At 41.0% G+C, this 17,542-nt stretch overlaps 1 protein-coding gene across 3 annotated transcripts in view; it reads right to left on the bottom strand.

Annotated features, from left to right (window-relative positions):
* The window catches only part of tmem132e (transmembrane protein 132E), a 373,228-nt gene that overhangs the window by 355,562 nt on the left and 124 nt on the right, over window positions 1–17,542 (bottom strand). Inside the window, exons 2-3 of one of the 3 annotated variants that reach the window (XM_058626897.1) lie at window positions 16,338–16,591; window positions 16,109–16,255 (exon numbers count right to left, since the gene is read on the bottom strand). In XM_058626897.1, coding sequence (XP_058482880.1) covers window positions 16,109–16,169 — 61 coding nt within the window. In that variant the 5' untranslated portion in view covers window positions 16,170–16,255; window positions 16,338–16,591. Of the gene's footprint in view, window positions 1–16,108; window positions 16,256–16,333; window positions 17,462–17,542 lie in introns of those variants that run through there. The other 2 variants (XM_058626899.1, XM_058626896.1) reach the window with 2 other exon arrangements.

Here is a 17,542-nt window from a genome sequence, read left to right as displayed (position 1 = left end):
ACGAATGCACCAAAACATAACAGGCATATTAGTTGGGCAACAGGAGCACCGTCTAGCTCTATTTGCGGATGACATAATAATTTTTCTGAAAAAGATGGAAACATCCATTCCTGAATTATTAGAACTCATCAATATATTTGGAAAAATCTCAGGATATAAATTAAACAAATCCAAATCATCAATTATGTTTCTAAACCAACTAGAAAGTAAAAACCCTCCTAATGTAGCTACTCAATTTAAAATTGTGGATTGCTTCACATACTTGGGTATCCAAATTGTCCCAAAACTTAAACATATTATAGCATGTAATTATGAACCATTAATGCAAGAAATTTCAAAATCACTGGATAGGTGGACACATATACCAATATCACTAATAGGTAAAATAAATATCCTTAAAATGAATATACTGCCTAAACTGTTGTATCTGTTTCAAAATCTTCCACTTCCTCCTCCAAGTAACCTGTTCACTCAACTAAAAAGATTGTTTATCAGATTTTTGTGGAATAATAAACGTCCCCGAACACGACTATCACTACTGTACTTACCTTTTGACAGAGGGGGACTGAAATGTCCCAACCCACTCTGGTACTATTGGGCAGCACAACTGAGAACATTGCTATTCTACTTCACAGAAAGAGATGCTCCTTTCTGGAAAGAAATGGAGGAACTCCAGCTAAGTCTGCCCCTCCCTACATACCTGTATTCAGCAAGCACTAAAATCCTTAAAAAGACTACAAAAAATCCTATTGTGAAAAACATGATTGTAGTGTGGCATCAAGTTAAAAAATATCTTAAAGAAACGTCCTCTCTCTCTGTCTTCAGCCCAATATGGAGGAATGACTCCTTCCCACCAGGAAAAGCAGACGGGGGATTTAAATCTTGGGTCATGAAGGGGCTGGGGAAAATAGGAGATCTGTACAATGTGCAAAAGGTGCTGATGTCATTTGAAGAAATAGTTGATAAATTTCATATACCCCGTAATCATTTTTTCAAATATCTACAGTTAAAAAATTTCATTAGAACACAACAAAATCAAACATTAGATATCCCTGAAATGTCTGTTATAGAGAAACTAATGAATACGAATTGTTTAGGGAGGGGTCTAATTTCCAAAATGTATAAATGTCTGGTGGATGGATGTACAGAAACATCTATGGGACGGCTGGGGGCATGGAGAGAGGATCTACAGGAAAACATCTCGGTGGTTGAGTGGGAAGAGGCATGTGCTAAAGCACAATCAAGAACTACTAACACCCGCCTAAAATTACTGCAATATAATTGGTTGATGCGATCGTATATAACTCCAGAAAAGCTAAATAAATATAATAGTGCTATTCCTGATATTTGTATCAAATGTGAGAAGGAAAAGGGGACATTTTTCCATTGTATTTGGCAATGTACAGACATACAAAAATTCTGGCAAGAAGTAAAACAATATATTCAAAATATTTTACATATTCAACTACCTTTAATCCCACAGCTGTTTATATTAGGTTTGTACCCAGAGAATTTGAAAATAACAAAAAATAAACGATTATTTATAGATTTGAGTATATTAATTGCAAAAAGAATAATAGCTCTATCCTGGAAAAATACCAGAAGACCAGGAATCAGCAGGTGGTTTACTGAGCTATCTACCACTCTGCCCTTAGAGAAAATCACCTTCACACTAAAACAACAAGAGCATCATTTCCATCACATCTGGGACCCTTTTATTTCTTATATATCACAAACAGATTTGCCACATGTGATGGAAGAACCTGGAGACGTGTGAACAGTGGCCCTCTGTAATATTCAATTATACAGTAATGTTTGTTGTTTTTTGTTGTTGTTTACTCCTATATAATGGACTATAACTATTTAGTTCCCCAACCAAAAATTGGAACAATTGGGATGGGATGGGGTGCGGTTGACATGTTTGTTCAATACATGTGATTGTATTTCTTTATGTTGTGAAAAACAATAAAAAGAATGTTGGCAAAAAAAAAAAATGCACGATGTTAGCTTTGCTGGAGCCTAACCCAAAGCACAAATCATGGGGGAGCTTTTATTTCCTTTTACTTTGTCTGTGTCGATCCTGTTTAATAGACTTCAGTTTAATACTATTATATTATATACTAGCTCCTATTATTATTATTATTATTATTATGTATCTTTTATAGCGGGGGCTTTGATAACAGTCAGAGATTCCTTTTTCTCCCAAAGCCTATGTAACCTAATAAAAGAATTGATTACACCGGCCACTGCAGTTCGCTCCAGGCCAGGAAAAAAAAAAAGGATGTTCTCATAGATGACAGTGCAAATCAAAGTGAAGTCAAAATGAACCTGCTGCTGTTTCTGTTGTACTGAAACAAGTGCACCAGTATAATCAGGGCTGTAACGCAGAGCTGCAGCAGCTCGTGTTTACCTCCACTGTTCATTCCTCTCTATTACTTTTGTGATTAATTTATTCATCGTTTGGGCCATAAAACGGCAGGAAGTGCCTCGTGTTGCATCGTCAAACATCTTCATTCGCTCCAGGGGCGTAGGATTGGGACACGCCCCTACCAAGATCCAGCCTCTGCTGTTTAGTCCCTATTGATATTGATACACCCGCTAGTGTTTAGGCAATGTTTATGGCACACAAAGGGTTAACAGTCGGTCTCTGCTGGAAGTCCCGCCTCTAACCTAACTATCGCTCTCTGATTGGCTCTGGACAGGAGCAACAGGAGGCTAACACAGTACCAGGGCTCTCAAGTCTCACTCATTGACATTGTCACGCAAAATTATGATATATATTTCTCTGACGCGCCGCAATCGCTACGGAACCCGGGAGGAATCATGACGGTCTCCCATGGAGGTGAGCTCCATGGGAGACCGTCATGATTTAGCAGGTACTCCACCCTGTGGCCAAAAGGAGAAACCACACATCTCCGTATGTGAGAGAAGACATTATTTTGTGTCTGTGCAATACATATACAATACATAAAAAACTGCATATTATAACCTCATCTGAAATGAAACAACTTAGATAATTTAAAATAATATAGGGGGGGGGTGTGGCTTATTCTGTTATCTTGTTCTTACACTAGTGTAGTCTTATTTCCAGTTTGTTGTTGTTTTTGAAATAACAGAAGGCCAAGGATGCTAACAGCACGACATCTTTGTCCAAATCGTATTCACGGCGAGATACTCGAAATTCAATACGGCACACTGGAGAAAACAAAATCAAACCTTTGAAAAAGTACAATGCAAAAAAATGTAACCCATTTTTGGTGGCATCATTTAAGATAAGCAGGGTGAAATTAGGACATTTCAAAAATGAGTATTTAGTAAAGCCAACTTCTCTGCAACCACAAGGCTGAACACCGAGGCTTTCAGGGATGGGCAACACTCCAGCTCAAAGAAAACCAAAACCTGCACCGTTTAATTACCTCAACCCCAGGAGCCAGAGGGCTCTGCCCGGCTCACTCCGGCAAATAAAGCCGCACAAAATGGGAAACCTGTCAGTCACACGGTGAAGACAGGAAACTGTTGACATCCCATCATGTCCGGGAGATTAACAAGAGGAGCTGACAGCTACCAGAGGCGGCTTCACAGGTCAAACCACACATCAAAACACAACGGGAACGTCCAGGTAGTAACGACTAATACATGAAAAGAGCTTTCGGAGGGTCAACGCACATCCTGTGTAGAAAACCAGTGGGGAGAGAAAAAAAAATAGATTGTAATTTCTTTCAAAAACAATTTAATCCCCCGCAGAACGTCATGTTTCTATTAGCTTAATGAACAGAAACAGCTAAGAGTCGCAGTTGCCAAATGACCTCAAAAGAATTGGAAGCTCAGTTTGACTTACATTTGTGCTGTGTCATGTCGTGAGAGTCTCCAGCATCTTATTTAATTCTGCACAGCACTGGCTCAGTGAACAATGAGTAGGCAAAGCTTAGAATATATATATATATAAAAAAACACTTTATTTTCTTTTCTACTTGGATTTATTATTATAAGCATGTAGCATTTAACTCAGGGGGCTCAAACTCAAATGACCTGGGGGCCTCAGAGCAGATAATCTGGTCATTAGGGAACCAGTCAGTGGAAAAAAAACAATATTTGTGATGATATTTTACAGAATTTTAAAATAAAAAGGGTTTGTGTTGATATGATAGCACATTACTCACTCTCCCGTCCCCAGTGTGCGAACAGAACTTGGAAAAAAAAGACTGCAACCAACGACAGAACACCCTCAAACTCCAAAATCTGGTTTCTTTGGATTATTTAAAAAAAGGGTTAGGGTTCGTATAAATATAAATCATCAGTCCCGTTTCTGCTTTTAGGCTTCTGTTGTTTGGTGAATGCGTGTTATTGTTTTATTGAAATTTGATGTGTGTGTTTGTTGTTGCTGTTGCCTCTTAGCCAGGACGCCCTTGGAAAAGAAATCCCATTGCAATCTCAGTGGGATTATCCCGGTAAAATAAAAGTGAAATAAATAAATAATAAATTATCGTTCACAAAAAAAATAACACATTTATGATTCCCACATAAAACACATAAATAAAAAGCTGTGGACACAAGGGGGAGCTCCGGAGAGACTTGTTAGGAGTAATTCAAGCTAAAAGTGAGCTATAATACTTTATTATAAGTTCAATATTTGATTTTTCTCGAGCAAAACTTGGTTGTCAATATTTATTTTTATTTTTAGGCAAAAAAAAATAAGAACAATTTCCAAGAAACAAGGCCAATTTTACGTTCGTATGCACCAGCTCTGTGTTTACGATAAATGTCATGATCTGACGCAATATTGAGAAAATATCACCAAACTTTACCTCGATGGGTTTGACCGCCAACGTCGCTTCTTCAAACTTACATCTCAACCTCAAGTCATGAACTTCTGCTCCATGAAACTGCAGCAGGAAGAGGCTAAAAAAACAATATGGTACAGAGGATGAAGAAGAAGCTGGAGAGTAGGAGGAGGAAGAGGGGGAAGAGGAGTTTGGTTGCCAGACTGGAGCGAACGTGTCTTTGGTCCTTTAGCAGATTGGTAGCGCTGGGAAATCAGTGATACTGCGAGAGTGGCTGAAAGCTGAAAATCTGCTCATATTCCTTCAGTTTCCACCACACTGATCTCTCTCTCTCACACACACACACACACACACACACACACACACACACACACAGGCGCGCAGATCCTTCATACGGACGCCAACAGCCCACTGGGAAGTCCTGCTGATATGCAGAGCAGCAGGACCGACACCTCACTACCAAATGTTTATCCTCGGATCCTCTCGAGCGCTAATTACGTGAGCCGTTTGTAAACGCCACGATCAGCGCTCTTAGATTATTATCGACGTCATTACAGAACAACGTTAGCTCGTGTACTTCACCGAAAAACCTCAGGAGGTGCATTTGGTGCTGATGACAGATCCTTTCATTCTGATGATGTGCAATGCACACGTTATTGAGATTATTTAAGATAAGAGAAACAAATGGAGGAGCCACGCGGTTGGTGTCGTGGTTAGCGCTGTTGCTTTTGCAGCAACAAGACCCAGATTTGCGGGTCTCCTTGCTGCAGGTGTTTTCTCCAGGTTCTCCGGGTTCTCTGGGTTCTCCTAATTCAGGGATTAGGTCATTTGGAGACTCTAAATTGACCGTAGATGCAAGTGCAAGAGCGGACGGTTGTTTGTCTCCATGTGTCCCTGTGATGGACTGGCGAACTGTCCAGGGTGTGACCCCGCCTTTCGCCCCCGCGACACACTCATGTGGAGGATTAAAGTGGTAGAAAATGAATGGAAACAAATGGGAAACATATAAAAAAAATCAACTTTGTGGTTAAACGAACAAATAAGGAATCAAGCGAACATCACGACGGGAAATTTCAGGTCACGATCACTGGTAATTGTCAAGAAGACTCGGACTAAAGTCGTGTCTGTTAATCCGTCACACTGAACGCTGATCCACCATGACGGCTGGAGCAAATTCCAGTGAACCTGAATCCCAAATGCTCTAAACCCAAGTTTGAATCAACATAATAAACATACGTAAACAGCAGAATCCTTTGTCCCAATTCTTTTAGGCCACGGCAACTTGGACTGCTCTGTATCGCCAACCTTTTCCACCGCTTGTTTTTCTTTCAAGGCAAATGTGAAATCTGAGGCGGTGAGAGAGCATCGCCGAGTCTGACTCACAGAACCAGAGGCAGCAGAGGGAGCAGATTCCAAAATCAAAGGCAGAGTGGAATCTGTGGGCAACGGCGCCGCTATAACAACACATTTCATACCACACACATGTTGAGGACACGACTGGCTCCCCCGCCGCACCGCGCCGCACCGCGCCGCACCGCGCCGCGCCGCGCCACACAACTTCACAGATCTGCCAGAGAAGCTGGAAGCCATGACGTCGGTGCAAGTGAAGCAGGAAAATGTATTTATCTTGTGAAATGTCACAGGTACACTTGTCTGAGATAATCCAAAGATGGGAAAAGATGTTTTCTTTAGTACGGATCGTAGTTTGGAGGTTTTACAGATCTCAGGTCAAATGAATGATTGAAACTTTCTTGCGGGAAATCTCAGGAAAGCTACGTTAACTTTGTTGTTAACTATGTTGTGAATAAATAAGAGAAATCCTGCAACTTTTCACGTTTCCTTCAGTTGGACAGATATCGCAATGATTGTCTCGCAATACATTGATGATCAAAGAATGGTTGTATCGTGATATTATTAGTATCGTGGACCATGTATCGTGTATTGTATCGTCCATTGTAATACGTTGAATACATTTGTTAAAAAAGGCACTACACATTATAAATGAAATGGCATATTCCTATTGATTAAAAATACACTTTAAAAAAAGTCACTTAATAGCACTTTTTGTGTGTGTTATAGCTCGGGGTGACTGCATATTAAATGAAATGTGGAAGTTCTTCAAATGCAGTAGCCCTGAGGGAAACGGCTCATAATTATAATTATTATTATATGTGAAGAATGAATATACAGCTGCACTGACACTTCATGCTAATAATAATTAGCACATGCAGTCCAATTATTCTGTGCAATATCATCACACTGCCACTGTGGATTACTGCACGGAGAAAACAGTGACGCAAGCGTCTGGTCCATAAAATGTCATCAAATGTTGAAAAACGTTGATCAGTGTTAGTCAAACCTGGAAATGATGATGTTCTCAAATGTCTTGTTTTTGTCCACAAACCAAAATGATTCAGCTTTAACAATTTCTTTGTTTATACGGAGCAAAGAAACCAGGCGATATTCACATTTAAGAAGCTGAAAAATGACAGAAACTGTTTTTTATTCTTTTTCTTTTTCATAATCGATTAATTGTCTGGAGACAAAAATGTCAGAAAATGTTGATTCGAGGTACCCAAACCTTAAAATCATGACGTTCTTAAGTGTCTTGTCTTACACACAAACCAAAAGTATGCAGTTGTAATGTTTTCTTTGTTATATGGATTAAAGAAACCAGAAAATATTCACATTTAAGAAGCTGATGATTATCTAATTAGATGACGATTCATTTAGTAATCAATTAATAATCGATTAATCGAGTAGTCGTTCCAGCTCTATACTTAAGTAATGGAAAATGACGTGACTCAAGCTGAAACAATTACTTGATTAATCATCTACTAATCGATTACTACATGAGTCGTGAATATCTTGCTCATCGATTAATCGGTTTGAAGCTTTTTCATGACTTAAAACATAAAACAAAGGAATCATTAAAAACTGAATCATTTTGGTTTGTGGACAAAAACAAGACATATGAGGTTTGACAATCAACATTTTCTGACTTTTTACGGACCAAACGATGACTCGATTCATTGGGAAAGTCATCGATGATGAAAATAATCACTTAGTCGCTGTAGATGTGACGCGATACCAAAGAAATAGAAGTGAATTATGGAAAAGAGCCGTTTTGTAAGAGTGATGCCAGGAGCTTTGGGGCAGATCACAGACGACGTGAAGCCCCAACAAAATCTCAGCTAAATCCAAGTTTCAAATCCAGAACAAGCACAAGTGATCGGTCTAATCTATGGGAATAAACTGGAAGGTTGGGGAATTTAAATAGAGTTGGTGAAATTACGAGGTAGGTTTTGGATCTATGGTGTCACAGTGGGACTTTTGTGTCATTGGTTCTTTGGTCTCTGAAACGATAAACAAAAAGGCGTCTGCCTCCGTGAACCTGAGAATGGACGGCATAATGCGTGTTCCATTTACTGAACTTAATCTTTTTGCTTTTAAGAAGTGGATTACTTCTGCCGACTGAAAACCAAGCTGCGGGGCAGATTCGGCGAGGTACATTTGACGTGTGCCGAAGTATTAAACCTCTGGCAATAAATAAGTAAAAGCATAAATGCGTGCGTGCGTGTGTGTACAATCAAAACTGCAGACTACAAGGTCCAACGACAACAACGGGGGGGTAATGCACTGTAAACAAAATAGTCTCCTCCTTTCAGCAAATAACTACCCACAAGCCTCGGCGCTCTGAGCAGAGGTCTTTACACATGACGCCTCACAAAAGGTTCCTTTCACCGCCGACGAAGGACAACGTCCTTAGAATTCACTCCCTAACGACTCAGACTCGAGAGCTCGGGGGCAAAAACACAACTCGAGAGATTTAAAAGGGGGATTCAAGCGTTCAAGAGCTCGGTCCAACTCAACTGACACGGAATCTCTGTTTAACAATGAAATGTATTGAATTTCATAAAACCTTCTCACAATTTATCGCACAATGCAAAATGTGTAAAAATGCAATGTTTCACATCACGACGGGAAATATTTCCTGTTACATGACAAATGTTCGCACTATAACGTCAAAGGTTTCATATTTTAGCAGGATAATCGTCTCGTTATAAATCGTGATAATTCATCAAATTACAATAAAATGTCACGAAAAATACATTGTTTCACTTTAAATCTCTTCAGCACATGAAATATGTCGCGTTTGGTGATAAATGACGGCGTCATCGCGTGAAAAAACGCCGTCATTTATCACATTATAACAAAATATTATAATAAGTTGTAAAAATACAATATTTTTTAGGCTAAAACGTGATGGGTCATCAACTTATAACATGAAACGTGTCATGTTTTCATCATAAATTGAACGTAATAATTATTATTATTGTAATAATGTGAAAAATTTCACGTTTCAATGTTAAGAATTATAAGTTTTCACATTATAACGCGACAGAGTTACTCACATAATTTAGGTTTTTACAATAAAACATGACAGTTTTTCACCTTATAAAGGCAAATGTTACATTAAAATTAAAGTCTGATGGTGGACTAGAGGTTAAGCCAGTCGTCTCTCAACGGGAAGACCAGGGGTTCAATTCCCAGCTCAGCTAGTCAAATAACCATGAGCAGGGATTTTGACTGGCAACCCCCTAGTTACAAGCCCAATGTCCTTCCACTCAACCATGGGGTGCCACAACAACTTTTCATGCTTGAATATCACAATTTATCACATTTAATGTGATAAATTGTTCAAATAAAATGCAAAAATGCAACATCTCACATGACAATGTGGCAAATGATCAACTTCTTGTTGCGACATATCATCGTAAAGGTGAAAACATGAGGACAAGACATGAAAATGTTCACACGGTGCGACAGTGAATCCTCTTTTTTTTTATTATTACAGTAATTATTCATTTAATTAAAGTTCACCTGGATAATCTGTGACTGCGATGAAAGAACAAGGCTGCAGGTAAAACGAGCGTCTGTGTCGGATCTCCTGCTGTTCAGAGAGCACATACTGAAAATTAAAACTATCCACACATAAAGTATATATGTATATATATAAATATATATCTTAACGCTTTGTCGCTGAGAGCACACGCTATAAAAAGCTCTACCTCTGAGCTACGACTGCGAGCTGCCGGCTAAATTGAAAAGCCATATGCTTTATAGACGTGCGCACAAATAAAAAAGTGACAGGTGCACAGAGAACAATGCCCGCGCGAGGCGTTTCACGTCGCCACAACTGCGGCAAAACAAAAACAGAATCACTAAGCAGGAGGTAAACCTGGGCCCGGCTCATTTGCAGGCGCGTGGCGTTGGATCTGTTACTGCTGCTGCACGTACGGCGGCGGTGGTGGCGGCGGTGGCGGCGACGCTCGCCACACACACAAAAATATATAAATAAAAGAGAGAGACCTCTTCAAAAAACGCAAAGACTTCATTGCACCGCATGTAAATCAATTAGGGGCCCCGAACATGAGAGCTGGTGTGCCACACTGCCACTTTGTCTGCTCTCTGTCCACTGTCTCCTCTCTCTGAGATGAGGCTGGGGCTGGGAACAAGGCCAAACACACACACACACACACACACACACACACACACCATGACTGGGCAAACAGGCTGAGGCACGCACCTGACTGCAGATGCAGTCCCAAACAAATCAGAATCATTCAATCAGTTGCATTTGCTGCGTCTAATTCACTCCCCAACTCTGCTTAAACCCAAGTATCTTCTTTCGCCGCGTGTCATTGTTCTTTGTTCTCCCTCAGCCCGATGTTGGAACGCCACCAAGGTCTCATGATCCATTTGTGTACAGGATAATTGCCTAAATGTCCATTAGCAAAAACGTGTCAGCTGCTGTTCCATTCATAATGACACTGCTCTGTTTCACCGGAGGAAAAAAGCCGTGTTAACACCGAGTGGAACAGTCCGGTTTGGTACAGTACGTCATGTATTTTTGTTTTACTTTTCCATTAGCAATAGTTCCAAAATACCCGACAGCAAAAAATGGTACAGCAAGGTCAAATCAGCTGATTGGGCGACAGAAAAACATAACAACTCCAGAACCATATCATGATGTTAGAGAATAAATCAGCATCTATTTTGAGTTGCTTTCAGGCAATAAATGAGATAAAAGTAACATAACACGCAGGTACAATTCTTGGCTTAAAACACTCTCAAGCTGCAAATGAACACCTGTTTTTCAAAATAAAGGTTTGTTGAGCCAATTTCACCTGAACACATTTTACTATATAACGATAACAAATAACACAAAAATAAACTTCAGTAACCATTTATTGAGCAACACTAACAGTCCGTTTCTCCAATCTACATTTAATGTCTCCACTGCAGTGCAATTAAATACTGTATTTTCAAGAGAAATCATTTCAAAAATAAAGTTTTAGTGACTTTTAGCAACATTTATCAATTGTTTGAGAACAAAAAGTTGACATTTCAGTCAAAGAGCTCATCATTAAATAATAATCACCCATTGCGATGATTTAAAAAAAAGGCAAATATTGACCCGATTAGCTGTAAACCACTGAACGGCAGAGCATGGATACCTGACGTAAACCCAGAACCTGACCGGTCATTTAAGAACAAGTCTATGCGAACTGAACTGCTGATATGGAGTTAAAGAAGAGATCAGCGTGTTTGCGTGATCTTAAGTCGATGATTCTCCTCATTTCCTTTCCCTCCGCAGAGAAAAACCAGACGTCTCTGATTCAGTTCTGCTTTCACTATAATAACAACAGCGAGTGATCATATTCAGTTGCATCCTGATACTAAACTCCCAGCGACGCTTTCTTATTGAATCACCTCGGCAGAGAAACAAATCTTTATCTTGTTTACAATATTCCATGTCAGCCATTTTGTATGAAAACACGAGTTGAGGAGCCGGGCAGAACGAGGGGGGGGGCGGGGAGAGAATAGATGGTATTACAGTGGAGTATTTTTCTCCACAGCAGTCTGTGATATTGCCTCCTCACACCTGGGGATTTGTCTGCTTAGCGGCGCTCATTTCTCTTGAGGTACAAATTGTTTACTTAGCATACGAGTGTGACAAGAGTTTCAAAGAACAGGGGCTGAGTGCAGCCCGGGGGTTTCTGCGTCTGTGTGCGAGACCAAGGTCTCTGAGGCCAAGAGTCTCTGAAAGCATCCTCGGAGGCGGCCGAGCCGGCCAGGTGCCAAATCTGTTACTGCAATTACTCTTGACAGCAGCGCCTGGGCCGTCCAGGAAGGTGGGCTTCTTCCTGCGCTTCACCACAAGCGCTGACGGGACCCGTGTGTGTGTGGGCAGCAGCAGCAGCAGCGGCGGCAGCAGCAGCAGCAGCAGCAGCAGCAGCAGCGGCAGCAGCAGCAGCAGCGGCAGCAGCAGCAGCAGCAGCCGCACCGGCTTTCTCATGCTCGGTGAAACCATCAAGCGGAGTATGTTCTTTAGTGCAAACGTAGGCGTTTCTTTTGTGTGGTAATGAAACTGAGGAAAGACTTAGTGGGAATGACTCGGAGAGGAGAGGTGAGGTGAGGGGGGGAAATAACATGAAAGGATTCAATGGGCTGTACGACAATAAGTAAAGTAAGAAGAGCTCTCTGCCTGTGTGTCGTTCACTCAGGTGAAACACTCTTTATTTGCTTAAAGGGTTGGACGGTGGAGCCAGTTTATGCATAATTGCGATTATTTTGACTGAAATTGCAATTTTATTTGAATATTATATTTAAAATGATTACTGCGAGAAACAAAGATGTGCTCTTCAGTCTGTAGAATGAGATACATTTAAAGTGAAATGGTTATTTTGACACATTTTGGCCAGAACTACACTACATTGCACTATGCCGTATTGCGATTTTGATAAAATTCCGATTGATCGGTTGCTCCACGGTTGCTCCACCCACCAGCAGTTTCTTAAACGTGGGGAGCTGCGAGCCTAGCTAACTCCTCCCACTTCCAAGAGAGGTGACAAATGGACGTCCTCCGCACGCAATTGGATAGACCTACAACTAATCACACCAAAACTAAAAAGCCTCAGTTCGCCTCTCAAAAACAACCTGGTCAGAGAAGAAGAAAAAATGAAGGTCTGTTTTTCTTTCACCTTCTTTTACAGTCAGAGAGAGATGCCAATGCCAAGCCTGAACAACAACAACAACAACAACAACAACAACAACAACAAGCAAACATGAGGCAAAATGGATAAAAGCACTATCATACAAAACAACATAAAAGTTACAGTTCTTGACTAAATGCCAAAAATGACCAAGTAACACGAGAGATTTCAGCTTTAGATCTTAATTTATCAAAAATGTGGCTTTTTTTTTTATTTACAATCTAAGATGTGTTTTAAAAAATGTCAAAATTGCTTTGACTCTACTGCTATTTCTGAACATCCACACATTCACTTATAATCTCATCCCGTCTGCTTCTGCTCACGCGTTAAAATTAACCAAACGGGTTCAATGTTCATGCAAATAAAGCAGTCAACACAACAAAAACAATCCAAAACTGGTCAAAATCAGGGGATCAACACCCAAAAAAGAAAAACCTAATATCTGAAACTATCTAAAATCTGAAATATCACCGTTTTCAGTAAATTAAGACAAATGATAAATGTAAATAAAAAGTGCAAATGTGCTCAGTAGCTTTAAGGATTTATTGGACTGATATTGATACAGGTAGATACTGGTATTGCGCCATCTATAGATATGTATGCATATGACTAAATGCAGCTTCATGTTTCCATCCTTTGGAAACCATATATTTAAGTCAGAGCCACACGGCTGAGGTGTGGTTAGCATTGTTGCCTTACAGCAAGAAGAAGGTCATTGGTTCAAATCTCCTGCGATGGACTGGAGACCCCGCGAGTGAATGAGTGCACAATCTATATCAACCACGTTCCTTTCAGTTTTCCAAAAACCTCCAAGTTAATGAGGTTCTGTACTTCCCTTATTGTCATGGCAAGTTCACAATTTCCACTTAAACCAGTGGGTGACCTTCAAGTCTGTAGAGAAGGTCTTGGGGGGAAAAAAAACGCTGTATAACACTTTGAATTTGGATGGTTCGACTCGTTCTGAACAATGATGGCCACCGTTTCACATATTTGACATATAGACACCTTGGAGCAGTGGATCTACAACTGCATCACCAGGGACAGCCGTGTCTGTTCTCGTTTTGCTCCTCCGCAGCTCATTTAAATCCACGTATCACTGCTGGAAACGGTGTCGTGTTTGTGTTGTCGCTGCCGCTGTCGCGTCAATAAAACAGCGGAGTAGGATATTAAAGGAGGATTAGTGTTTCAGACTCCGCTGGAACATGTCAGCAAATCATCTTTGGGATGTTTGATTTGGACTTTAGCGTCGGGCCGTGCAGATGTCGGCCCCACACACACACACACACACACACACTCACACTCACTACAGGCTTATCTGTTGTGTAAGAGGCAACTTTTGTGTTCAAAACACACAGAAGATGAAACCAAAAAGAGAGAGATAGTGATTGTTGTGTAACATGTTGAAAAGTGGGAGAGATCCACATGAATCAGGGTAATTATTCAAATAAATAACATTGATGAAAAAATAACAGCTGCTGTACCTGTGATCTTTATTACTGAGCCAAGACGAACCTCTTTCATCATGAGGACCAAAACACACATAAACCATAGAGTTTTTTTCATGGATTTGGATTATGTTTGTGTTAGGATTAGGTAAAGGGTTAATGGTTCGGCGTTAAGTTGTTTTGGTTAAGCTAAGGGTAAGGGTCTAGACGCATTATTTTCCAAACTTTCTAAATGGGGGGCCACGTTTTTCAAGACGGCAAACAATCGTGATTCAAATCATAATACAAATCCCAACAAGAGCAACATTTGTGCATAATGTAGTGACTAAGCAATTTCTGTCACACCTAATTTCAGATATACTCTTTATAAATGTCTTCATGGGGACCAAACAAGGTGTAAACCCGAGGAAGCGAGGACATTTTGTCTGCTTTTTACAACTTGAAAGAGGTTTTTCATAGTTAGGACCTGGATTAAGGTTCAGGTTAGACTTGCGTTTGTGTTAGAATTAGGTAAGGGTTCCTAAATGGCCCAAATCACAATATAAATCCTGACAAGAGCAACATTTTAATTCATAATGTCATTTTCAATTCCATTCCAAACACATTATTTGCTTGGGAACCCAAAAAAAATCCCCTGTGACCCATGTGTGGGCCCCCAACCCAATCATTGAGAACCACCGAGCCATTACGTCCTCATCATTGTCCTCATTGCACTTGTATGTTACTTCTTTAGGACGTTTCCTGTCACAAACACTGACCTTGTCAGGACCATGAGGCAGAGCTTCACTTCTGAGGAACTGGTAAAGTTTAGGGCTTGAATTATCGTTAGGTTAAGGTTAGATATTAACTGGTTAAGGATAACTGTTTGGTTAGTTGGTCCAAATGACTGGAAGTCAATGTAGCGTCTTAAGAAGAATTGCTGAACAAACCTGGAAGACATCCGGGTCGTTATGAGCTTTTTGCGGGTTTTAACTTGGATAAATCGTGGAAAATGAACGACTGAATTAGCAGCTCTGTGGTCCCTTCACACGGTTTGGTCTAAAACATGTAGATCCGCATTCATCCATGTCATAGTTATACAAAAAAAAAGGGTCACTGAAGCAGAAGCAGCTGGACTTCTCACCTTCCGCTACTTGGATGACATAAGATATCGTGAAGGTCTCGAAACACAAAAAAAACACGATGACCCAAGATGACGAGATGCATCAATCAAGACGATGTTCAGTATGAAGGTACGTGAGGTAACGAGAGGAACATGTGACAGTGAGCATCTCTCCATCACTGCCAGGACACATTATGGCTCCAAATCTTTGTGAGGGGACATATTGACTCTGCGAGGACATACCGTTCAGATCTTACAATTTTTACGGATGTTTTGTGATGGTTACAGTGAGAGTAAAGCATCACGTCCACGAAACCCCTTACAGTTATATACAGTTCTGGGAAGATTGCATTTCAGGCTGAAAACCATCACTGTGATGCCCCGGCGGTGTGTGGTGAGGACACTCTGTTCCTGAAGGGCTTTGGTGTCAAAATGGATCAGTCACATTTCGATTAAACCGGTTCTAAAAAGGGTTCGGTTAAGGGTTAGTCAAGTTGGGATGGTTAAGGTTGAAGTTAAGGGGCTATGAAGAGCCCTTAAACCTGTGGTTGTTGCTCCAAAAATGACCAATCAGAAGCAGTGGCTGCCTCTGCTTCTGATTCTGCTGCAGCATGTTGCAGAAATGTTGGTGCCATTTACTTTTCTATGCAACACAATTACGAGTCTGAAGGAGGAGGAGGATGAGGAGGGTGAGGAGGATGGGGGGGTTAATTTACTCACCATATGAAAGCGCGGCCACACAGATGACGAGGGTCCCTCTGAAATCCCGTCCACCCGACATGGTAGAAAATCCCAGCGGGCGGATGTTAAATCCCAGTTGTTCCAGTGAAATAAACCAGTGAGAGCAGGTGCTTCCTCCTCCTGAAACTGATGTGAGGGACAGAGACACTCAGATGATCTTACTGTCCAACCTACAGTGTGTCTTCAACCCAAACTGAACCCTACCCACACAAAAAAACACCAGAAGAAGACAGCGCCTTCTTCTCCTTTATCTCCTCTTCTCCTCCACATAAAGTTCCCAGTGTCCCCCGGCTCCAAATGAGTGGGAACCCGGCGGAGACGAGACACGCAGCGGCTCCTGAAGAGGATCCAAGTCCGTGCGCGAAAGCCGTAAATCAGTGGACGTGAGTGGGGACAGACACAGGGAGAGATGACGCGCGTCCGAACTGGATGAAACGCGTCCACCAGCGGCAGCAGCAGCACCTGTACCTCCGCACACAGATAAAAAGACAGGGGAGAAAGAAATAAATGTCCCTGTGTCTGCTCGTGTGTGTGATAAATCACTCTCCAAGTCCAAATTTCCTTGCGCAAACCGCGGAGACGCGATGATGGTGCGTAAAATAAATGCGTCCGGCAGCGTCTCCGCAGCGTCTCTGTGTCTCCGCTGGCTTCATTTAACAAGAAAAAAAACGTGTCTCTGCCGGTAACTGTCACCGTTCACACCGGGGCTGCGTCGCTCACTCAGCGGGGAACCATCACGCAGAACAACCGCACTTATCTACTTATTCCTATTTTCGGGGGGTTTTTTTATTACATTTTTTTTTTACTTTGTCGCGTTAAACGGCGCAGCAGCAGCGGAGCCTCGTCACATTCTGGCGCACATTTAAGTCCAAAAACTCTGCGTTATTCCGTGCTTTTTTCCGCCTGGCGGCCGCTTCTCCCCCTTCTATTTAACTCTCTGCTCTAAAGTAAACGTGCTAACCTTAAAATACACCGAGCCGCAGAAAGCTTCTGGTGATACAAAGTGGACGTCCGGTCATCACTTTCAAAATAAGAGCAAAACTAAAAAAAAAAATAATAATAATAATTCGATACGGAATTTATTGTGTGCGCATTAAATAGTTTTATGCTTATACTATTGTTTAAAATTAAAAAATATATATTTTCATTATTTAATTTTTATTATTTTTCTATATCTTATTTTTCTGAATTTCTTGACATTATACCACATTATATACAATAATACATACGCACTGTGTGTGTGTGTGTGTGTCTCGTGTCCTTGTGTCTCTTGTGTCTGTATGTCTCAGTATCTGTCTCATGTCCTTGTGTCTCATGTGTCTGTGTCTTATGTATCTCCTGTCTCTCTGTGTCTCATGTGTCTTGTGTCTCATGTGTCATTTGTGTCTCTTGTGTCTCATGTGTGTCTGTGTC

Source organism: Solea solea, chromosome 4 (genome assembly GCF_958295425.1).
Source record: "Solea solea chromosome 4, fSolSol10.1, whole genome shotgun sequence".
In the NCBI taxonomy this organism is placed as follows: Eukaryota; Metazoa; Chordata; class Actinopteri; order Pleuronectiformes; family Soleidae; genus Solea; species Solea solea.
The sequence above is the reverse complement of the archived record's forward strand: the minus strand, read 5'-3'. Positions and strand labels throughout refer to the sequence as shown.